This window comes from Dromiciops gliroides, chromosome 6, assembly GCF_019393635.1.
Source record: "Dromiciops gliroides isolate mDroGli1 chromosome 6, mDroGli1.pri, whole genome shotgun sequence".
Taxonomy (NCBI): Eukaryota; Metazoa; Chordata; class Mammalia; order Microbiotheria; family Microbiotheriidae; genus Dromiciops; species Dromiciops gliroides.
This window is the reverse complement of record NC_057866.1, coordinates 100,098,848-100,124,449: the sequence shown is the minus strand read 5'-3', so window position 1 is coordinate 100,124,449 and position 25,602 is coordinate 100,098,848. Positions and strand designations below refer to the sequence as shown.

Genomic DNA, 25,602 nt, shown 5'->3' with positions numbered 1-25,602 from the left:
TTTTCACCAACAATCTAATTCCTTTTTGTATTTTTTTTTTTTGGTGGGGCAATGAGGGTTAAGTGAGTTGCCCAGGGTCACACAGCTAGTGTCAAGTGTCTGGTCCAAGACCAGTGCTTTATCCATCCACTGTGCCACCTAGCTGCCTCCAATCCAGTTCCTTATTAATGGACACTCAGTGTCCTAAGAAGCTAAGAGATACTATGCTGGACTATTGATGGAAAAGGCAGGGGCTCTGCAGGAATCTCACAGATGGCATGACCAGACCCAGCTATGGCATCAAAGCTAGACAGAGGAGACACATATTTCATGTGTTTGAAATACATTCAGTGGGGCAGCTAGGTGGAGCAGTGGATAGTGCACCGGCCCTGGAGTCAGGAGGACCTGAGTTCAAATCTGCCCTCAGACACTTAACACTTATTAGCTGTGTGACCCTGGGCAAGTCACTTAACCCCAATTGCCTCACCAAAACAAACAAACAAAAAAAACCAAAAACAAATGTTGAAAACTATCTCTACATGTAACTGGAAATACATTCAGTGTTGTTTCCAGCCCAGGAGTCCTATGGAAAGAATCCAGTTCTTGGTCTAAGACTGGGCCCATAACTGGGGCTCAATAAATACAGGCTAGAAAGCATTGGGTAAAGAAAGAGTGTGCGTAGGTTCAAAAATGACTATTTGGAGAACAACACAGTCAGCACGTATAAAGCCTGAAATACCTCAAGAGCAAGGATTGAGAATAAGCTCCATGAATGAATGAATGAATGAATGAATAAATAATATATGATAATTATACCTAACATTTTTTTTTTGGTGGGGCAATGAGGGTTAAGTGACTTGCCCAGGGTCACACAGCTAGTAAGTGTCAAGTGTCTGAGGCTGGATTTGAACTCAGGTCCTCCTGAATCCAGAGCCAGTACTTTATCTACTGCGCCACCTATCTGCCCCCTATACCTAACATTTATATAGCACTTACAATGTTCCAGGCACTTTGTGCTATGCACTTTACAATTAATATTTCATTTAATCCTCATAACAGCTCTGGGAGTTAGGTGTTATTATTATTCCCATTTTGCAGATAAGGAAACTGAGGCAAACAGAAGTTAAATGACCTGCCCAGGGTCATAGCTAATAAGTGTCTGACTCCAGGCCCATCCTGCACCACCTAGCTGCCTTAATTAATTAAAGGAAAAGCATTTCTAGTTGCTTACTCTGTGCTTTGAGGGCAGGGACTATCAGTTTGAAAACTTTTTTGATCCCTGGTGTCTAACCCACAGAGCCTTTGTATGTAGTAGACCAGCTCTCTCCTGACCCTAAATCCAGTGGCCCTTCTACTATGCCATTAAAACTAGCATTTATATATCCCTTTAGAGTGCTTCATAAATATTACCTCATTTGACCATTACAACCACCCTGGGAAATAGGTGCTATTATTATCTCATTTTACATATTTGGAAACTGAGTCAAGCAGAGGTTAAGTGACTTACCCAGGGTCACACAGCTAGTAAATGTCTGAGGTTGGATTTTAACTCATCAGACCCAGCACTCTGTGCTGCCTCTGAGTAAGTCTGAGCATCTGGAGAATCAGGACTGAATCCTTGGAGATGATCTAAGGGAATATGTTCTAAATATGGATCCTGACATTAGAGTTTCAATACCTTTCTACCAGCGAAGAATAACTAGCTGGCAAATGGTTTAAATGTTAGGGAAGCAAGCCTGGGACTAGGAATCGGGAGACCTGGGTTCAAATCCCACCTAGCACTAGCAAGTCATTATCCCTTCTCAGGACCCCCATTTTCTAAGCCATAAAAGAGGGAATTGAATTGGATGATCCCGGCAATCACTCTCTGACCTAACAATTTATAGATCTTCATTGATCTGTTTGGTCTTTTGTACTAACCCCTTCAATCCTGCTTATTTCCCTAATCCCAAAGGCGGCTATCAAAAGGTTGGCCAGTTGTGCTGTGTGTGTTTCCTGGAGGGAAATTCAAGGTCAGAAGAATCCAAACTGTCCTGTTTACTAACGGTCACTAATGGTTACTGCCCTCCCACCCCCACACCAAGGCCAAGTCTGTTCCCCGAACACTTAGCTTGTTTGCACAACTTGCTGGTTGCACAGGATGTGGGAGCAGGGAGAGTTGGGGTGTAAAAGCCAAGGAATTCTCTCCAGGATGCTACTTACAGCTCAGTGGCAACCTACCCGGGGAAAGGGCCTCCATTGGTGAGCTCAAAGACCTGGTGAGGATTCAGCAGCTTCCTGAAGCTACAGAGCAGGTCCCGGCCTTTCAGCCCTCCACTTTTCGGGTTCACAAACACAAGGAGTGGGCAGCAGTCTGGGGGCAGCTTCGTGGGCTGACAAATACAGAAAGGCCAGGTTAGGAAAACAGCAACGACGTGAGCCACAGGCAAGTGGGCTGATTTCAGGGGGAGTCCCATCCATTCCATTCAACTCAACTCGGTTTGTGTTTCCTGAACCAACCCATCTGGACAGATCCTTTCCAGATGGGAAAATGAAGGCCTGTTAGTGGCAGAAAAAGGATGTCCACCCAGGTCTTCTAACCTCAATGCTCCTTCCACTATGTCCCTGAAGCCCTTGGTGAATGGGACCCCAGGAGGCCCAGTGCTATTCCCCCAAGTAGCAAGAATCTGAGCCTGGGCGTCAGATCAGCCCAAAGCACCAACCCTGATCACAGAACTGCTTATCATCCATGCCTCTTTAATTTTATTTGTTTTTTTCCTTTTTGGGGCAATGGAGGTTAAGTGACTTGCCCAAGGTCACACGGCTAGAAGTGTCAAGTGTCTGAGGCTGGATTTGAACTCAGGTCCTCCTGAATCCAAGGCCAGTGCTTTATCCACTGCGCCACCTAGCTGCCCCTCATCCACGCCTCTTTAAAACTCCCTTTTATGTGTTATCTTCTCCCATTAGACTGTAAGCTCCCTGAAGGGAGGGAGAATCTCTTTTTGCTTAGGTGCCTGGCATATAGTAAGGTTTAATAAATAAATGGTTGGTGACTTGACTTGCTTACTCCAAACACTCATCCCCTTCTACCTAAATAATATTTACCTCAACTCAAACAATATCTCCCTAGCCCAGCCCTAAATACCATCCCTACTAGACTGGGTTACTGCTCCCCTCTCAGTTCCCACTGAGGCAGCTGGTGGTACAGCAAACAGGACACTGCAGACTCAGACACTTCCTAGCTGTGTGACTCTGAGTAATTCACTCAACCTGTTTGCCTCAGTTTCTTCAACTCTACAATAGCAATAATAATAGCACCTGGGGGTGGCTAGGTGATGCAGTGGATAAAGCACTGGCCCTGGATTTAGGAATACCTAGGTTCAAATACAGTCTCAGACAGTTGGTGGGGTGTGACCCTGGGCAAGTCACTTAACCCCCATTGCCCACCCCCAAAAATAATAATAGCACCTACCTTGCAGGGTTGTTGTGGGGATTAAATGAGAAATATCTGTTAAAAGTGCTAAGTGGGGCAGCTAGATGGCGCAGTGGATAGAGCACCGGCCCTAGATTCAGGAGTACCTGAGTTCAAATCCGGCCTCAGACACTTAACACTTACTAGCTGTGTGACCCTGGGCAAGTCACTTAACCCCAATTGCCCCACAAAAAAAAAAAAAAAGTGCTAAGCACAATGCCTGGCATATAGTAGATATTACATTAATGCTCATTCCATCCCTCCCACCCCCAGCTAAAAAAATAAGGGGGCTGTACTAAATGACCCCAGAGGTTTCTTCCAGCTCTGTGCTTATGCCCCTTCAATCCCAAATAGCCTTCTTTGATGACCAGAAAGTCTAAGGGCAGACTCTGACGTGACCTTGGACAAATCATACCACGCTCTGGGCTATGGATTTCTCCTCTTCGAAAAGGGGATATTGGAGTACAAGATCACTAAAGTTTCTTTAAGCTCTACAAGATATAATCTATTATGATTATAAAAATTAGATTATTAAAGTATTTAAATTTAATAGATTAAGTTATTTAATTAAATTGCTAGATTATAAAAATCTAGATGCTTTTTATGAGCAACACTAGAAATAGAAGTGGAAAGGCCCCCTGACTGGGAGTGAGGAGACCTGGGTTCTGGTCAATTTGGAACTAAGCTGTTATGTGACCCAAGGTAAATCACTTCCATCTCCAAGCTTCTATTTCCTCCCACAGGAAATGAAGGTTTGCTACCCTCTCCAGACTTCCATTTTCCCCTATGTAAAGGGAAGGGATGGCACTAGCCTCTGGGAAGGGAGGTGAAACAGAAAGGAAGGTTTGTGCATGGGCTGCCCGGGTCTTAAGTGCCAGCGCCGCCCCAGAAGGTGAAACTGCCCAGTCATCTCAGTGGTGATGGATGAGTTTTGCCTGAGGCTTTAGCCAATGTCAAACTGCCCCTCCTTAGGAAATTCCCAAAGCTGGCTCTTGCCCTGTCAGTCAGGGTTCCTTTCTTCATCCAGGACACTTTGACCTAAGACTGAACCATTGTCTTTTGCCTTTCTTTGTATCCCCAGAGCACAGTGCCTGTACATAGTAAGCACCCAGTAAAGATTGACTGACCAGTGGGAGAAATACCAAGGGTCAATCACAGAAGTAGCAGTGTGGGGCAGTGGATAAAACACCGGCCCAGGATTCAGGAGGACCTGAGTTCAAATCCGGCCTCAGACACTTGACGCTTCCTAGCTGTGTGGCCCTGGGCAAGTCACTTAACCCTCATTGTCCCTCGCCAAAAAAAAAAAAAAAAGACAGCCCCTGAACCCTGGAGTCAGCAAGGAAAAAGTATACCACCTTCATTAAATTTAGATAGTCTAGATGGCGCAGTGGATGGAGCACCAGCCCTGGATTCAGGAGTACCTGAGTTCAAATCCGGCCTCAGATACTTAACACTTACTAGCTGTGTGACCCTAGGCAAGTCATTTAACCCCAATTGCCTTACTAAAACAAAACAAAAAAAAAAACAAAACAAAAAACAAATTTAGATAGTCTAGAAAAAAATTTTTTAACAGAATCTCAGCAGAATATGGTATCTCAGTCTAGAATAGCCCTCAAATGGATGATGAACAAATTCCCCTTAAGGCTATCCCCAACAAATGTCATCTAGTCTCTGTTTGAATACTTCCAGTCATGTGGAACTCACTACTTACTCAAGCAAATACTTTCATTCAGCCCAATTCAATTCAGTGAACATTTATTAAAACATCTGTTATGCGCCAAGTGACATGCTGGATCCTGGGGACAAAGACATGACACGCAGCCTCTGTCGTCAAAAGAGCTTGCAAACCCAGCAGGAGAATGAGATGTTATAGAAACAGAAAAAGAGGAGATAAAGAATACAGGTCCAAGTAAAACTAACCTATTCTGTCTTCATGGATATAAAGAAACCTATCATGTCTATCAAGCCCCAAATCTCCTTTTCTCCAGACTAAGCATCTCTAGTTAGTTCAACCAATCCTGATATGGCTCTAGTCCCCTTCCAATCCTTGCCATCTTCCTATGGATGTGCTCTAAGTGATCAAAGTCCTGGGATGCTGGGAACTAGGCACAGTATTTCAGATGTGATTGGGCAAGGACAGTACAGTATGATGATTTGGTCTCTATTTCTATTAATGCAACCTCAAATGCACTGGTTTTCTTGACTATTGACTCATACTGAGTTTGCAGTCCACTGAGATTCCCAGATCTTCTTCATATAAATTGATATAGGCACATCTCCCCATGATACACACACACACACACACACACACACACACACACACACACACACACACACACAACCTCAAGTATAAGATTTGGCATTTATCTGTTTAAATTTAATCTTATTTATTTCAGCCCATCATTCTAGCCTGTCCAGATATTTTTGGATACTGATTGTCAACCATCATAGATTTATGTCATCTATTAATATGGTTTGTATGGCAAGCATGCCATCCATCTATGGCATCATCCGAGCTGATGATTAAAGCAGTGAACAGCAGAAAGATAGGTCCTTAGGGCACTCACTCTTCTACAAGTCTCTCTTCCAGGGTAGCACCGATCCATGCATCACTATACCTCATTTATATGGTATCTCCAGGGAACAATGAGTTCTGCATGACTCAATTTTTTATTATGCCTCAAAATGACACAAAGTTTTGATTTTAAACTTTTTTCTTGGGTGCGGAGCATGTCATATTGGGCCAAAAAAAACCCCTCAAAACTATACTATAGTGAGTTATCTTTGAACTGAATAAAACCTATATTGGCACACGTTGAAAAATAATACTGAATTTTAGGTTGCATTCAGATTTTTATAAGCCAATTTGGGGGGGGGGCAGAATGCAGCCTTTATTAAAATTCATGGGAATTCAACCTCTACCTCATCATTCAGAGTCACTATTAAGGAATAGCCTTACTTCAAGGCTCATATCAGGTACCACCTTCTTCAGGAACCTTTCTCTGGTTCCCCTTCCCACATCAGTTAATTTCGATCTCTTTCCTCAAAATTATTTTATTGACTTAATTGTGTACCAATTGTATTCCCCCTTCCTCCCTCAAGTCCTCAGTGGAAGACTTCTACATACTGAGGGACCAGCTCAATGGGTAGTTCATTTCTGCCTATTTATGGACTTTCTTCCAGTTTGAGTCATAAATGCCTTTGGCATTATCTGACTTACGTGGGGTTTTTTTACCAAGCTTTCTGTAAATGGAAATGACTATGAAATCAGTAACCAGTTTTTCCTATCTCTTAGGATTTAATCTATTATTTTTTCAATATTATTTCATGTTTTATATTCTTGAAGATTGTATTCACACAAAATGTGTGTGTGTATATATGTATACACATATGAGAGAGAGGAGGGGGGGAGGGAGGGAGGGAGGGAGGGAGGGAGGGAGAGAGAGAGAGAGAGAGAGAGAGAGAGAGAGAGAATGAACACACACAGTGGATAGAACACTGGGTTTGGAATCAGGAAGATTCATCTTTCTGAGTTCAAATTTGACCTCAGATACTTATTAGCTGTGTGACCCTGGGCAAGTCACTTAACTCTATTTGCCTTAGTTCTTCATATGTAAAATGAGCTGGAGAAGGAAATGGAAAACCACTCCAATATCTTTGCTAAGAAAACTCCGAAATGGGATCATGAAGAGTTGGACATGACTAAAAATAACTGAACAACAATAAAGTGCATGTGTTTGTGTATACATATTCTTCCAAATTTAATTAACATTTAATTTAATATTTAGGTATTGTAATACAAAAGTGGGCATAGAAGGAGATGGCAAAAAGTATATTAGAAAACATGGTTTGAGTAACAAATAAAAGAGGCCAAATGCTTATACAGGTACCTCATTCCTATATACATACATTAAACATATTGTTGTTGTTTGTCCTTTGTTCTCCAAGAGGACCATGACAGATGTCATGACTTGCAATGAAATGGATTTAATTGAGGTAGGGCTGTGCAAGGTCACCAGCCTCACTCTCTCCTCCAGAACCATCTGGGTCCAGTGGCAAGATATATTATCAGGATGACTAAAGATGGCCCTGGATATTTAAGACAATTGGGGTTAAGTGACTTGTTCAGAGTCACAGAGCTATTAAGTGTCTGAGGTGAGATTTGAACTCAGGTCCTCCCAACTTCAGGGCCAGTGCTCTTATCCACTGCAACCCCTAGCTGCCCCATCCATACATAAATGTTTGTGTGTGTATGTGTGTATGCATGTATCAATATAAAACATTTTTATCAATATAAAAATGTATCTATATTTACACAATACATACACATGCAAAACATCTATTTATACATCTACATAATTATATATACACATATATGTGCATATAAACACATACCCACAGAGGCACCTGTATAAGAATTTGGCCTCTCTTATTTGCTATTCTCAAATCATGTTTTCCAATACCCCTTTTTTTTGCAGTAGGTAGTGTTTATTGAAAAAATAATAGGGATATGTCATTAAAGTTATGACAAAAGGGGCAGGTAGGTGGCACAGTGGATAGAGCACTGGCCCTGGAGTCAGGAGGACCTGAGTTCAAATCCGGCCTCAGACACTTAACACTTACTAGCTGTATGACCCTGGGCAGGTCACTTAACCCCAACTGCCTCACCAAAAAAAAAAAAAGTTATGACAAAGATTCTACTGTAACACCAATTCTTCCCTAACCAATGCACATTTTAATTGTTTGTATTTATGCCTGTCTGCCATATTTTTTTTTTCATGTCCTAGCAGGAGAGCTGGAGCAATCAGCTATCTAAAGATCGAAAGTTAGAGTTTGCTGGTACTTATGAAAGAATGAAAATCCTGTCAGTCCAACACACTTTTTGCCATCTTTTCCTATGCTCAACTTTGTATTGCAGTACCTAAATATAAAAAGTAGAATTAAATTTGGAGGATCTTATGAAGTTCTTCATAGAATTTCTCTACCTCTTCATGCTTTGCAACAGATGTGGTATATAAACTGCTGCTATCTTCAATGGTCTTTTGGCAAATGCATATAATGGGTACTACTAAAGATTCCATAAAATGATGTCTCTTGTTGCCTTTGGACACACAATGAAAGCAACTGAGTCAATTCTTTTATTTGCCTTTTCAAGGTCATCCTGTAAGCCATCTTCCATTTGGGGTTTCTTGTTTTATTTTGTTTTGTTTATAGCAAGAATGTCAAAATTGCCGTGATTCAGTTTCACTAGAAGTAAACCCAATATGTGGTCACCTGAAATTTAGAATACCAACAGTTAATTTACACTTAAGGGTTGTAAGCACATCCCTCACTGGTTTCACATGTTCTCTTTGGAAACTACAACTCCCAATATTCTCTTTTCTTTTCATCTAGGAAGTCATGCAGGAAGAAAGTAGATGAAAAGCTTCAAAGTTGTAGGGAAGAACAACCAGGAAAGCAGAGAAGGAAGAAGAAACTGGAAGAGGAAGGTAGGAAAAGAAAAAATTTCCAAGGAACCTGGAGTTTTTGCCTGAGGCTTTATCTCCCCTTAATAGGACTTTACAGAGACTGAGGCATTTACCTGCTGCTGCTGCTACTGCAGCAGCAGTACAGCAAGCTCAATGCAGTGTTAGCCCACTCTCAGCAGAAGCTGTGGAAAGGCCAGACTACTGAGGGTGAAGGAGTGAGCAGCATAGCCGTGTAAAGACAATCATGGCGGGGGGCAGCCAAGATCCCAGGATCATCTGTAGTAAATGCTGAGAAACCTAGCACTGTCCCAAGAGCAGAAGCAAGACTCCCTGGCATCTCTCATGGGTGGCTAAGATATTCCCTTCATGCTCCTTTGGGGAGATTGAAAGATGAGTTAGGAAGTAGTGAAACTGCCTGGATCCCTCTCCCATTGTGCTGAAAATACAAAGGCTGTAGAGAATGGACTCACAACATGGAGATTGGGAGGAGAGTTCTTGGAGTCTCACACACATACACACACACACACACACACACACACACAATCTTTCTAGTCACATGGCCCATTATTTTAAAATATTTATTTTCCTGACCTAGAATATTTGTGATTCAGTGAAAAGGCCACTGAAGGTAAAATCTGAAGAACCTCAGTCAACCTATGTAACACTGGTCATCACTTCCAAACTCTGGGCCTCAGTTTCCTCCTCTGTAAAAGGAAGTCAAATTAGATGACTGTCAAGGTCCCATTATAACAGAGTTCTAAAATATTAAGACCACAGGATGGAAGTGAATTGGGAAATGATTTCCTGACTACATATGATGAGGATGTTATTCATTTGGACAGTCTAGCCTTTTTAAGTCACAGAACCTTCAGGGTTACCAACTTTCACCTCCTCTGCCTTCCCTTAATGCAATGGGTGGAACCTCTGGTTCTCACTGGGACACAAAACTAGACTAGAGGCTACCTGGAGCTGGATGAAGTGGGCTTGGCCAGAGTCACAAAGAGAACGGCAGCAGAGAATTTTGGCAGCTTCTATCTCACACGACACGCTGCATAAGGTAGGAGGGGAGGGTGGTTCTCAGACACTCAGCTCCTCTAAACTAAACACACAGTGGAACAAACAAGCTTATAACTACATGGTCAGGGAATGGCCAAGTAGTTACAACTTACCTTTTTAATCTTGGAAAAGCAGCTGACAGGAAAACAAACACACACACAAAAAAGAACAAAACATTGGCACATTTGATTTCTTGTTGCTGATTAAAGTGGCATAAATGTAAAGGACTAAAGCTCATTGTGAAAAGCAATGTGTTGTCCTAGAATGGGAAGTAAAGAACCCTGGCTTCCAGTCCCAGTTCTACTTCTTACTGTGTGACCTTGGGCAAGTCACATTCCCTCATTGAGATTCAGTTTCATCATCTGTAAAATGGCTACCTTCAGTAGCTACTTCACAAAATAAAGAGACTTGTACAAAGTAAAAATGTTATGGAAACATGGGTTATTGTGTGGCTTAAATGGGGGGAAAGGACAGGAAATGGGGATTTCCAAGGGCAGTCCTTAATTTTGATAAGAGACAAATGGAAATCTCTGTAATGGCTCCTGGAAAAACCTTCCCTGAGGAGCAGAGTCCTTGAAGAAACTGGTAAGACCAGAGGGTTCTTGAACTTCTTAAAACAATGTCTCTCCCCTGCAAAGCAGATTTTATATTAGTGAAGTTTCGGGGCAGCTAGATGGCGCAGTGGATAGAGCACTGGCCCTGGAGTCAGGAGGACCTGAGTTCAAATCCGGCCTCAGACACTTAACACTTACTAGCTGTGTGACCCTGGGCAAGTCACTTAACCCCAATTGCCTCACTAAAAAAAAAAGGGGGGGGGACAATGGCATTCAAGAACATAAATTGGATTCAGTTGGATGACTCGCGTGCAAATACTGGCTCACAAACTTCTCACTTCATCTCTTTTGAGTCTAAATTTCTTCATTTGTGCATGAAGAAGAAGGTGATGATGATGATAACCAGAGGTGGCATTTAAGTAACACTTCAAGATTTGCAAAGCACTTTACAAATATTATCCAACTTCATCCTCACAACAACCCTATGAGGTAGGTGCTATTATTATCTCCATGGAGGAAACTGAGGCAGACAGGTTAAGTGATTCACCCAGGATCACAAAACTAGTAAATGTCTGAGGTAGGATTTGAACTCTGGTTTTTCTGACTCCAAGTCCATCACCTTGCCCACCTCACAGTACTGTTGGGAGGAAAGTGCTCCATATACGTGAACCCTGCACAAATAGGAGCTATTATTGTTAATAATGATAACTCTATTTGTATTCTTCCTCTCTTGCCTTCATGGTCCAGCTCAACTTCCATCTCTTCTTTGACTGCTCTTGGACTCACTGCTGAATCTCAGAGGTGCAACAAGGAAATCTTAGAATCTCAGCAGTTATCTAGCCTAAGAACTCCCTCCAAAATCTACCCAAGAGCTGGCTTCCCAGCCTTTGCTTGAAGACCTCTAAGGAGAGGGAACCAACTATCTCTCAGTGAAGCCTATTCCACTTCTGAACATCTCTCATCATTAAGAAGCTCCTCCTTGGGGCAGCTAGGTGGCGCAGTGGATAGAGTACCGGCCCTGGAGTCAGGAGTACCTGAATTCAAATGCGGCCTCAGACATTTAACACACACTTACTAGCTGTGTGACCCTGGGCAAGTCACTTAACCCCAATTGCCTCACTAAAAAAAAAAAAAAGAAGCTCCTCCTTACATCAAATCTGCCTCTGTGCCCCCTATACCCATTGTCTTTAGTTCTGCCCTGTTTCCACACAAATCTAATCCCTCTTCCATGTGACAGCTATTCAAAGATAGTCTTGAAGACCGTTCATATCTTCTATCCCTTTATCCCCTTCCTCCCACCAAGTCTTCTCTTCCCCCGTGCTGTCTATGCTTCAACTAAGCAAGGTGTGGCATGGTTTCAACAGAGAAAGTCGCCCTCCTTTTGAGGGTCTTTGGTTTGTCAGTGTACTTCTTCAAATGTGATGCCTAGCATTGAACATAACACTCCAGATAATGACTGAGCAGCACAGAATACAAGGGTACAGTGGTCTTCTCAAGAAACTTTGCTTCTCGGGGGCAGCTAGGTGGCACAGTGGATAGAGCACTGGCCCTGGAGTCAGGAAGACCTAAGTTTAAATCCAGCCTCAGACACTTGACACTTACTAGCTGTGTGACCTTGGGCAAGTCACTTAACCCCAATTGCCTCCCCAAAAGAGAGAGAGAGAGAGAGAGAGAGAGAGAGAGAGATTGAGACTTTGCTTCTCTTAATGCAACTCAACATGGAATTCACTTTTTAGTCTGGTATATCACTCTGCAGACTCAGATTCAGTTCACAGGTCCACTAAAAATCTCTGATCTTTTTCTGTGAACTGCTGCTATCAGGCCACACCTCCTTCATCTTACACTTGTGAAGTTGGTGTTTTGAACCTGCGTGACTTTAAAATGATCCCTATAAATTTCATTTCACTGGATTCAAGCCAGCGTGCTAACCTGTTGACATTGTTTTAGATCCTGACTGTCACTCAATGTTAGCTCTTCCTCCCAGCTTTGCGTCACCTGCAGAATTGATGTGTGCCACCCTGTGCCTTTAGCCAAATTATTAATAGACATGTTTAGCAGCCAAGGGCCATTAAACAGATCCATGGATCACTCTACAAGACACTTCCTAGCTGACAACTCTTAAGGTCCAGACATTCAACCAGCCCCAAATTCATCTAAAAGCACTGTCTAGCTTATATGTCTCCATTTTTTTTTCCCCAAAAGGAGAGAAGAGACTTCATCAGATGCTTAGCTAAAATCTAGTTAAACTAATTTATGGAATTCCCCGCCCTGATCAATGAATCTAGTAACCCTGTCAAAAACAGGAAAAGAATTACCCATTCTTGATGAAGTCATGCTAGCTCCTGGATCATTACTTCTTTTTCTGTGTTCACTAACAATCTCTTTAATTCTAGAATTTTGTCAGGAATTAAAATCAAGCTCTCTTGTCTCTCATTTGCTGGTTCTACTCTCTTCCCTTTTTGAAAATCCCCTTCTCTCTGATCTTTCAAAGAGTCTCAGCAATCACACCTGCAGGTTCTTTCAATGCCTAGGGAGGTAGTTTTTCTGAGCCTGATAGTTGAATTAATCATGGGCAGGGACTGTTTCCCTTCTGCTTTTGTATTTCCCTTACTTAGCACAGCATGTGACTCATAATAAGGTACTTAATAAATACTTGCTGATTGGTTGATCAAGAAGAGATAGGGTTCTCTTATCTCCTGCCTTATCTAAGGCGTTAATTTCCTATTAGCCTTTGTTCTATCCTCTCCAGTTCAAAGATCATCTTAGCAGAGAAAACAAGAGTTCAGCAGTTCTAATTTCTCTCCATTATCCAGTACTATCACACCCATTCTGAGCAGCAATTCTTTCCTTACCTTGATCTTTTTTTCCATAATAAAACTTAAAAAAATAAAAAACAACCCTTTTTGCTGTTCTTAGCTTTCCTTGTCAGTCTCAACCGCTAATATTGTGTGTGAGTACTTCAGACATTTTATCTGGAGGACTGCCATGTATTTGTATTCACGTAGCATTACCTGCCTTTGATTCTACTTTCTGTACAAGTCTTTTATAACCTAAGTGGGTCAACGAGTTTCCTGTGCATCCACACTGATCTCCTAAGACAATTGCCTCTTTTCTTCCTTAATAGAATTTTGTGCCTTCAGTATTTTACTTACTCTCTCCTGCGCTGACTTCCCCTAAAGAATTTTAAGCCATGGAATCCAATCTATTTTTTCTCTGGACCCTTTTAAAATCTGCTCTCCAAAAACTAAGTGTATGTGTCAGACCATGCCCATTTCCTCTCTCTTATTCTATCACAAATACTAAGAAGGAATTGTCACTTTCCCCAAGATTTCCATCAATTCTACTCCAGCAACCAGTTTCTCCTTTTTGGTGAAATTCAGGTCCAGAATAGTAGGCCTCCTTGATGGTTCCTTCCCCGTTGAAGGTTAAAATTATATTATGACAATTATTATGACAATCTCTGCTTTGCTGAGAAAGCTACAAGCAAAAGACTGGATAAATGAAGTCCTCCATCAGGACTAATACACTTTTGTGCTAAACTTATCATCTCTTTCCTGAATTCAGCTATTTCCTCATTCTGTGCAGGCACTCTGTGGTTTACTCCAATGACAATGCCACTTCTATTTCTAGCACCAGTGACTTTCCCCCAAACGCCCTCCACCATGCTTCCTGTTCTAGTTCCTGGATTTACACACACACACACACACACACACACACACACACACACACACACACACACACGGACGTCTTTTTGATATGTAGTACTAGTCACCGACACCCAAACCCTCTTTTGCTGATATTATTTCTTTTGAATGAGGTATGTGCTTCCAACCCGAAAGACCAATCCCTCTGATAGTCATAATATCGAATTTGCTTCCTTGCAGTAAGATCTCTAGTTCATCTTGTTTGTTTTGTACATAAATCTATAGACATCTGATGCCATCACTTTTCTCAATGGATTCTTTCTTGGACTTTGTCTACTGTGTATTTACTGAACATCTCTTAACTACTGACAGTTAAGTAGTTGTCCTCAATGCTACTTAGCTTGGTAAATCTATGCAGACAAAGAAGCGCCACCTGTTGGCTAGTTACAAAGGTGCCCAGATGCAGTAGGCTGCTGCCCTTCAAGGCTTTGGGGACAGAGCCTGTGGATGGAGCAAAGAGGATTCATTACAAATCAAACATCTCTGTAGCCTCCTCTTCTACCAACGTGGGAGGTTCCTTCATATTCTGGAGCCCTTCCTCATACTCTTCTTCCCTCTTAGAACAGTCTTTCTTTTTCCTCTCCTTCCAGACCTAGCAGAAAAGTCTTCCCTACCCACTCCAGCCCACAGTATCTTAATCCCACAGCCACTACTGTTTTGCACCAGTTTTTTTAGCATATGAATACACACATATATGTATATGCATGTATATATACATATATGTGTGTGTGAGGAGTTAACTTTTCCTATGTATTACAATCTTGTCTCAGATAAAAAGATAGGATATCTAGGGATGCAAAATGAAAAAGCCCCAGACTTAGAGTCAGGAGACTTCGATCCTAGTCCCAACTATTGCTATATAGCTTTCAGGGCACCCCTTTCCCTCGGTAGACTCAGTCCGCTCTTCCATAACATGAGAGAGGTTTTAAAATAAATACGGATTAAGCACTTGCTGTGTGCAAAACTGGGCGAGGTGCAGGAGCTACAAAGATTAAAGATATGACTCGGGTTCTACCCTCAAGGAGTTTCCATCTGACTGGGAAGTGGGAGGAGACAAAACGTACCCAATCCTTGGTGACTTGTAATGATTGGGGACAAAAGAGAAATCCAGAGAATCTGAGCGGGGAGAGAACACCTTCAGACCGGAATGAAGAAGGGAAATTGGGAAAGACTCCTTAGAGGAAAAGCCCCTAGGCCGAGCCATGGAGGGAGAGAGAGGATTTCGGAAAGATAGCCCAGAAGAGGTCAGCATTCCAGGGAGGGGGGATGAAGGCAACAAAGCTGGAAGACGGCACGTGGGCTCTGGTTTGGAATGTAGAGTCCGAGTAGGAGAAAAACATCAATAAACCTAGAAAAGAAGGTTGATCCCAGAATGTCAAGGGCCTTACATGCCAGACAAACGAATTTATATTTTATTTTCTAGGCAATCAAGAGTCAATGTTAGTTTTTGAACAAACTATGCATTAGGACGGGATGGTCTCTAAATTCCCTTCCCCAACCATGGCATTGCATGCTTGATAGAAGCAAGCAATGGTGTCTCTCCCATCCCTGACAGTGCGCACTAGGAAAGAGAAGCTATACGTTAACTAGCCCAGATAAACCTGGCTCTACGGTCCCAGCGTCTTCCACCACATGGCTAATTACTGCAGAATTTTGCCATCCATAACCCCACCTCAAGGTTCTTTTTACATCCATTTTGTTTTCATTCAAATTATGATTAAATTAACTTGGACTACAATTTAAAATGGTTTGGCTTTCTAAATTCTGGTCCCTGTTCATAATTTCCCTGGTGAGACTGCAGCCCCTCCCATCCTCTTTCTGACCTCCTGCTTTCCTTTCTTATGACTAACCATTTCATAGGGAAGAGGGAAGTGGTGGGCCTAGGAGTCTGAGGATCTTGGTTCAAATTCCAGTTCTGCTGCTTGGTCCTTGTGTCACCTGGAGGAAGTCACAAGTTCTCTGGGCTTAGAGGGAGCAGGAACCTTACCATCACTTCGGGCATCACAATTCCAGTCAGCTGCTTGTCTTGGACCACTGTATCCTTAATGAGCATATATATTCTCTCTGCCTCCGAAAAACAGGAGATGTCAAGTACAACGGCCCCTGAAATAAAACCAGCTTGCTTTTATGCCAAACTAGTTACTCATGTAAAATCAGCAAGAAGCCCTACATCAGCTAGGGAAAAGGAAGAAATGATATACTGGAGACTTACTATACACAATGGCAACAACCAGCACCAGCCACTGGAGGGAAATACCACACAGAGACTCAACTACTTAAGCAAATCTGGAATCAATTTGAACCTGGATTTAAAACCCTGACCTACTACCTACTAGCTATGAGACCTTGGATAAGTCCCTTCCTCTCTATTGGCCTCAGTTTCTCCCTCTGTAAAATACTGGGAATGAGTTAAATGAGCTCTGGGTTTCCTGTGATATTGATATCTCAAAGGGTCCATGATTTCAACAATGTGAGCCTACCCTTGAGGGACCCAGATGAAAGCCCTCAACAATCCTGACCTAAGGTCCCTACCACAATCCTATGAATTCTCGCTGAATATCAGCTCTTTACACCAGCCCCACAAATATGTCCTATTTTCCATAAGAGAAGCATCTCCCTAAAAGGAGCACATGAAGAGGATGGCTGGTGGGGCTCTGACAATCTAGAAATTGACTGGAGTGGTAACAGGACTGGATCTGATCATGCCACATGACAATCAGTGGAAGGAAATGGGGACGTTTAACCCTGAAGAAAAAAGACTTGTGAAGAGAGGAGTGGGAAGCAAGAATGACAGCTGTCTTTTTTGTCTGCTTCCTCTAGCCCCACCCCCCCAAACCTTCATCTCATTTTCTTTTATTTAAAGGTTGTTCTCAAGCAAAACTTAGTGATTCTAGCTGGCTGGCCAACAGCTTAACTTGGTTACTATCAGCCCTGATCTCTATTGCTATGGTCATTTAGACAATCTTCTCAGCTAAATAAGAGCTAGCTTAAAGTATATGATCTAAACAAATGAAATATACATCATAGAAATAGTAATTATATATTTTAAGCTTTAATAGCCTAAGTATTATTATGTAATTTATTCCTATCATATAAATATTTGTAGAATTCAAGCTTTAACAGTTTATTGTTATATTTTAATATTGATCATATATTATTTTAATATTTAGTAGCTCTTAAACTATTAAATATTTCATATCCCCAAAGTCTTAGAGAAGTTTAAAGTTTTAATACTTAGGCTATTAAAGCTAAAACTTCACTGGCTTTGAAAACATTCTATTATAAGGAAGAATGTTCTAATAATCAAAATGGAATGAATAGGCTTCCCCAGGAGGGTAGCAAGTTCCCTACTATTAGAAATTTAAGAAGCAGCTGGATGATCCCTTATCAGAAATGCTGCAGAGGGGATGCCTGCATGGGGATGGATTAGAGACCTCTGGGGCTCCCTTCCATTTCTGAGATTCAAAGAAGATCCATATCACAAAATGCTGGGGCCAGAAGGGACCTCTTATGGAGCATCCGACCTAGGAGTTCTTCACCTGGGGTCTCTGAACTTGTTTTTAAAAAAATATTTTGTTGTAAATATTTTGTAATTGGTTTTCTTTTTAGTCCCATGTATTTTGTTTTATTAATTCAAAAACATTTTTCTGCAAAGGGCTCCACAGGCTTCACTAGTCTGCTAAAGCAGTCCATGAAAGTGGACAGAGCACCGGGCCTGAAGTCAGGAAGGTATATCATAAAGAGCCTTGGATTTGGGGGCCAGAAGGCCCAAGTTAAAATTTAATCTCTCTTGCGTGCCAGCTGGTAACATTAGAAAGCCCCTCTACCTCTCTAAGCCTCAATATTTTCCACTGAGGATAGTATTTTTACTCTAATTCACAGTTTTGTTGTGAGAGTCAAATGAGATAATATGTAACTTTGCTAACCAGAAAGCGCTCTAGAAATGTCAGCTAATATTCTCTAATGTGCTCCCCAGGTGAGATGATGACTTTGCTAATTAAGGTGAGAAGTAATGAGTTATTATTTTTCTCAGCTCCACCTTGAATAATTTATAAATCTTTTCTGGCTGGATCTGTCTCCTAGGGAAACAGCATGGATTCAAAACAGCTGGTAAAAATTATCAGGGATGTTTAATACATTCACTTTCAGATTCTTATCTGAAATGTTTCTTACAAAACAGGAATAAAAAATGGAGATGGAGATGGAGATACGTGGTCCCAAAGGATGTTGTTGCCAGTCTCCCCCAATTTTTCTGTCTTTTAAGTGTCCATGTCTCCTATCCACAATCCCATGACTCACTTCAACCTAATTCACTGGTAAGTCAAGACATCATCCTCCTGACGTCATTGGTCCTTTTTGAGAACAAAGGACGAAGAACAACAATATGATAGACATAATAGATATAAACTATATGACAGATATATACAATATATCCTGCTTACCTTGATTTGCATAAACTTGAGTTACTTTCACTAGATTTGCTGTAAAAACAGAAAACACAAGTCAACCTTTCCATCTTCAGCACACATGTCACCTTCTTGAACTCCCAAGACTGAATCCTTACAAATTCAAACCCTGTCTTTAGTGAATCTTTCCCTTCATTTTCTCCCCCTACAGTTAAAATGGCTCCATCTGCAAGGTGACTAATGGGAGCTGTCACAGAGGTGAGAGGGGCTCAATTTGGGGAACCCCAGAGTTAGAAGGGCTCTTTGAGACCATTTTATTCAAATTCCTCATTGTAGAAATTTTGAGAGAGAAGCCTGGATTGATCATCAGGCATCAAGGAAACTAAGGGATAATAGGTATGACAATGACCTATGCTGGTGTCTTGGCTCCCCAACTAGACTGTAAACTCCTTGAGGCTAGCAATTGTCAGTTAAGCTTTGTATCCCAAACACCCAGAATATAGTAAGTAAGGTCTTAACAAACATCTGACACAGCAAGCCAACAAGAGTGCCAGGGCAGAGTTCATGAAATGCCAACTGCAAAACTTAGGTGTGAATACCCAAAACCTTCCTGAAATGTGCCCAGACTATCTGCAGTACTGGAGATGTGGTCTGCCCAGGTAGGGGGTGAACAGTGGGACTCACTCTCTCCTCCTTCATTCTACCCACTCTTCTTCTAGTAATGCAGTCTAAGATGAAGGTTTTTTGGTTGCCCACTGTTTACTCTGTTGAGTTTTGTTGTTTATTAAACTCTCCAGTCCTATTCTGCACAAACTCTTTTCTAGACAAAAAAAAAAAAGTGAGAATAACCAGAGGTTATTCCAATTCTTCAAGGTCTACCTCAAGAATTACCTCATGCGAGAAGCCTTCCCTGATGATGACAGACAACAAAGGCTTCCCATCCTGACCACCAACGATCTGTACATGCATTTTGAACCCAAATTATACTGAGCTTTCCAAAGTTGGCCCATGCCACCACAGAACAGCCTCTCTTCCATGACTCTCAGTCTCGTGGACTCCCTAAAGGCAGGGCTTCAATCTACTCCTTTTCTGCCTCCCCAAGACTGAGCTCCCCTGAGGGCAACCCATTAATCAACAAGCATTTATTAAGCACTTACTAAGCATGTTATTAAGCACTAGGTACCAGGCACTACATTGGGGCCTGGGGGATACAGAGATGAAAAGTGAAATAGTTACTGTTCTCAAAGAGTTTACCTCCAACCAGAGGAGCCAACATTTATACATATAGGCATATAATGAACAAATACAAAGTAATGCAAGGTTGAAGGAGTGAGGGCCCCAGCAGTTGAGGCATTCAGGAGGGCTTCATAAAGAAGGTCGTGCTAATATCTATTCCCATATGAAAAAATGCTCTAAATCTCTAATGATTAGAGAGATGCAAATTAAAACAACTCTGAGGTATGACCTGACACCTATCAGATTGGCTAAAATGACAAAAAAGGAAAATAATAAATGTTGGAGAAGCTGTGGGAAAATTGGAACACTAATGCATTGTTGGTGGAGCTGTGAACTGATCCAACCATTCTGGAGAGCAATTTGGAATTATGCCCAAAGGGCTATAAAGCTGTGCATACCCTTTGACCCAGCAATACCACTTTTAGGTCTTTTTCCCAAAGAAATCATGAAAAGGGGAAAGGGACCCACATGTACAAAAATATTTATAGCTGCTCTTTACGTGGTGGCAAGGAATTGGAAGTTGAGGGGGTGCCCATCAATTGGGGAATGGCTGGACAAGTTGTGGTATATGAATACAATGGAATACTATTTGTGCTGTAAGAAATGATGAGCAGGAGGAATTCAGAGAAACCTGGAGGGTCTTGCGTGAGCTGATGATGAGTGAGATGAGCAAAACCAGAAGAACATTGTACACAGTAACATCAACATTGAGTGTTGATCTACTGTGATGGACTATATTCTTCTCACCAATGCAATGGCACAGAAGAGTTCCAGGGAACTTGTGATGGAAGAGGATCTCCAAATCCAAGAAGGAAAAAAAAAAAAAAAGAACTGTGGAGTATAGATGCTGAATGAACCATACTATTTCTTTTGGTTTTGATGCTGTTGTTTTTTTCTATTTTGAGGTTTTTCATCATTGCTCTAATTTTTCTCTTATAACATGACTAATGCAGAAATGGGATTAATGTTATTATGTGTATATATATATATATATATATATATATATATATATATATATATATATATATAAAACCTATATCAGATTATCTGCTGTCTAGGGGAGGGGGGAGGGAGGGGGAGGGAGGGAGAAAAATCTGAAATTGTAAAGCTTGTATAAACAAAAGTTGAGAACTATCTTTACATGTAATGGAAAAAAATAAAATACTTTATTAATTAAAAAAAAAGTACCATGGAAGTTTTATGAAAAATGTTGGCATTATTAATAAAATGACTAATTATCCAGGAAAAAAAAAAAAGAAGGTCGTGCTAAGTCTTGAAGGAACTGAGAGATCCTACCAGGTGGAACTGAGGATGGGGGCCTTCCAGCAATGAGGGGCAGGGGGGGAGGGGGACTAACAGCGCAAAGGCAAAGATGGGAAATAGAGATGGGAGATGGAGCGTCAAGGGGTTAGGATGAGCAAGAAAGCTGGTCTGGTAAGACTTAAAAATATAGGAGAGTAAAGTCAGACAAAGTTGGAAATGTAGGCTAGAACTAGATTGTGATGGGCTTCTCCTCTGTCTCCCCAAGACTGGGACACTCCCTGAGGGCAGGGCCTGAGGAGTATGTTCCTTCAGTCTCCCTGATCCAGTGAGTCCCCTGAGGGCAAGGCCTGGGGATGCTCCTCTTCTGTCTCCCTGCCTTCTTAGGGTTGGTTACTTCTCAAGGGAAAGACTGAAAATGGCAGAAATAAAATTCAGAGAGAGGGGGAAGTGGGAACAGGGGAAAAGAAGCTACTTAGAAAATTCTGAAATGGTCAATAAACAGAAAGGAGATCAAAATTAGAAGGGAACAACTTCTTTAGGAGAAAGGTGGTTTGGAGAAATTTTTTTTTTTTACTCACTTTTGATAGCCAAATCCTCCTTTAGGATATGAGTGTATTCTTCAGCAGAGAGCTGGGGGGGCAGGCCTCCAACAAATAGGTTCACTTGTGTGGTGGCATCACCGTTTTCTACCACATAAAATCTTGTTTGGTTCATTTGACGTATGGAAGTCTGGAAATAAGGAAAAGTGGCAGTGAACCCAGAGGTACTCGGGGATAGTGACGATTATCAAGAACACAGAAAATCACCAGTTTGGGTTGATGGTCAATCTGACAGTAGCCCAGGAAGTTACTCAGTAACTGGCCTAGGACTCATGAGATTTGGGTTCTAATATAACTCCCCCACTAATTTGCTATGTGACTTTGGGAAAAATACTTCCTGGCTTTGGGCTTCAGTCTTCTCATCCCTATAAGGAGAGGCCTGAACGAAATAACCAGTGGGGTCCTTCTTGGCTCTGACAGTCTATGATTCTAGGTGAGAACCAAGAATGGAGGCAGAAGAAGCACTTGCATTGAGAAGAGAGAGGAAAATGAGGAGGAAGAGGAAAAAAGATGAACCAGGAGAACAAAAGGCTTGCTATGCTTAGAGGGAACAGAGAATGTCCCCAAATAACTTGGATCCAATGATACCTGGATAGGCCAGAACGATGAACAAAATCTAAGACATTTTACAGGCACAAATGTGAACTCTTGGGTCGTAGCTGAGGAGCAAGAGCTTCGGAGGGATCACTAAATCCCTCTCTATTTTACAAAAGAGGAAAATGAGGCCCAAGGACATCACAGGACTTGCTCTAGGCCATGATCCTCTTGTTCCCCAAATCTAAGGCTCTTTTCATTCCACCAGAAACTTATACCTGGACTCAAAAAATCAGCTGCCTAAGTACGGCATGGGAGCAGCCTGTCTAGAAAACAGTTTGTGCAGAATGAGATGGGGGGGGGGGGTTAGTGGACCCCTAAACTTAACAGAAGTGTGCCGTGGCAGCCAAGACCCCCTCAATCTTAGACTTCATTAATAGAGGAAGACTCGCTAGAATGAAAGAGGTGAGAGTCCCAGTTGTTTCCCTTGCACATTTACAGTGCTTTCTGGGTGCATTTTAGGAAGGTTTTTGACAAACTGAGGCCCAGCCAGAGGAGGACAGTCAGAATAATGTGAGGACTACAGAAAAGGCCATTCAAGCATCTGGTGGAAAAATTACGGATGTTTAGTCTGGGAACAGAGAAGACTCAGGGACAATATAACAGCTGTCTTCCAACATCTGTCACATAGAAAGGAAAAAGAGATTAGAATTGTTCTCTCTGGCCCCAGAAGGTAAAAATAGGAGCCACGAGTAGAATCATGGAGATAGAGATTGAAGCTCTACAGGAGAAATAATTTCCCAACACTGGGACCTCCCTAAAAGTGGAACGGATTATCCTAGTAGGTAGTGAGCTTCTCATCACAGGAAGCCTCCAAGCACTGCCTAGATTAGCACTTATAGAAAGGATTAATGATTTGGTTAGCAGCTAGACCAGATGCCCTTTGAAGTCTCCTCCATCTCTGAGATCTTGTGTTCCATGAACCAAACATAACCCTTCCCACTGTCTGGTGTATCAGAGGCATTCTGGACAGCCCGCAAGAGATCAGAGAGCCACGGACTCCTGGGATATTGGAGCTAGAAGGCATCCTGCAGCACAGCTAGTCTTTCCTGCTAAGGAAAGGAAGCTTAGAGAAACCCAAGGTCACACAGTAAGTTGAGGTCAACAACCAAGACCCAAACCGGGCTCCTGATGACTAGACCTCGGATTTCTCTATTATACCACCCTTACACATACACCCTTACACTGTGTACACAATATTATACCACCCATACCCATACATAGGTATACAAAGACACATGTAATGCATATATTCACATACATATATATGTATGAGTATAGATTTATATATAGATATGTATATGTACATATGTATATCTATGGGTGTGCACATGCATATATATATATACATATATACATATATATATAAGATGTATGTGTGGAAATGAAAACATCACTTACAGAACTTTATGGGTGAACAAGGAAAAGAACTACCTTCCATGACTTCTTTCCTTTCCCTTTAAAATCCCCCATTTTTTCCTTTTGTAAATTGTAATTTGTTTGCAAAGTATTTCTTCTTTCACAACACGACTAATATGGAAATGCATTTTACATAATTGCATAAGTTGCTTACTGTATTGGGCGGGCAAAGAAAGGAGAGAGGGAGAAGATATAGAACTCAAAATTTTATAAAAAAGGAATGTTAAAAATTGTCTTTATGTGCAATTGGAAAAAAAATGCTATTATAAATAAAATCCCACAGCATGAAAAAGGGGTAGGAGTGGCTTGCATTTAATGGGTGCTCAGCAGATGTTTGCTGAATTAAACTAAAAGTGGAGTCTTTCCCAAGGACCACGAATAGCAAGATTTCCCTCTAGAAATTCCAATGGTTAAGATCTCTCTGGGCAGGGGCAGCTAGGTGGCGCAGTGGATAGAGCACCGGCCCTGGAGTCAGGAGTACCTGAGTTCAAATCTGGCCTCAGACACTTAATACTTACTAGCTGTGTGACCCTGGGCAAGTCACTTAACCCCAATTGCCTCACAAAAAAAAAAAAAAAAGATCTCTCTGAGCCCAGAAGATTGTTTTCAGTGAGAGAACCACTAAAAAATCTACCACACCACACCCCAACCTTTCTTTTTATCTATGTTCAAATTCCAATCAGTACAACTGTCCAGTCCCCAAGAAATACAACAGGAAATTCATGAATCATAATTCATTTACCTTTCGGATATCTCTAAGTCTGCTGAGAATTAATTCCTCATCAGTCAGTGTCATCCGCTGAACTAAAAGGATTCAAAAGACAGTAAGAGAAGTTGAAGCATGGAGTTTGAAGAGGACATAGTTAGACTTCTGCTTAAAACAATCAACTGTCCGGTTTTTCATGGCTTTGGAAATCCCCCGATAGACAAGGGTCACTGGGGTCTATGCAAAAAAAAAAAAAAAAAAAAAAGGAGAGATCCATTTGACATGTACAGAACCCAGTGGTCCAAGTAGATTTAGAAGATGGACAAAGACTGGGGAGGGAAGGCAGAGGTGTCCTCACCCCTACTCATAACTAAACCATTTCCATTTCAATTCAATAAAAATCTCCCTATTTTAACTGTCTATAAGAACAAGGGGCTGACCTACATGCTAGGGATACAAAGCTGGAAAACAAAGCATTTCCTGCCTTTGAAGAACTTAAATTCTATCACACATACCTACAACATGCATGTGTATTACATCTGTCTGCATACAACCCAAATGCATTTCTATCCACAACATTCATCCCCAACCCATTCTCCACACGACTGCCAAAGTGATACTCCTCAACATGCATACAAGTACAAAGTAGATACAGAACAAGACGCCAGTCATTTCGAGAAGGAGATGGCATGTTGGGTGACAGACAGATCTAGTGGCCCAGTTGGAACACCCATCTTGGACTGCTGTGAATCCCAGCTCTCTATTTCCCTCAGCATTCAGCTTGATAAAGGTTTTGTTGAACAAAAGGAATTGGGAGTCCCTGGGGCGAGACAGCCTAATAAAAATGGTGATGTTAAGAAAGGCAATATGGTGGTTTACAGCAGAGATATCAAATCTGTGGTCTCAAAACTCCTGAGTCGGGCCTGAACCAGATGAAAATATAACTGAGAAATGTTGGACATAATGCAACATTATTAGATAATGTGGATTTGGATTTTTTAAGTCAATGTGTGGCCTGGAGGGATCCTTAGTAGAGCAGCCCGTTTCTCTTTGAGTCTGATACCTTTGTTTTAGGGTATACAAGCTGCTTTTCTCACAACAGCCCTGAATGGGGGCAGTGGAAATGTTATTGGCTCCACCTGAGAAATGATAAAACCAAGACTCAAA

The 25,602-nt window shown here is 41.7% G+C and overlaps 1 protein-coding gene across 1 annotated transcript in view; it reads right to left on the bottom strand.

Annotated features, from left to right (window-relative positions):
* The window catches only part of DGKQ (diacylglycerol kinase theta), a 119,881-nt gene that overhangs the window by 25,613 nt on the left and 68,666 nt on the right, over positions 1-25,602 (bottom strand). Inside the window, exons 12-16 of the mRNA XM_043969759.1 lie at positions 24,472-24,533; positions 21,696-21,846; positions 18,655-18,693; positions 16,200-16,315; positions 2,200-2,351 (exon numbers count right to left, since the gene is read on the bottom strand). Coding sequence (XP_043825694.1) covers positions 2,200-2,351; positions 16,200-16,315; positions 18,655-18,693; positions 21,696-21,846; positions 24,472-24,533 — 520 coding nt within the window. The remainder of the gene's footprint in view (positions 1-2,199; positions 2,352-16,199; positions 16,316-18,654; positions 18,694-21,695; positions 21,847-24,471; positions 24,534-25,602) is intronic.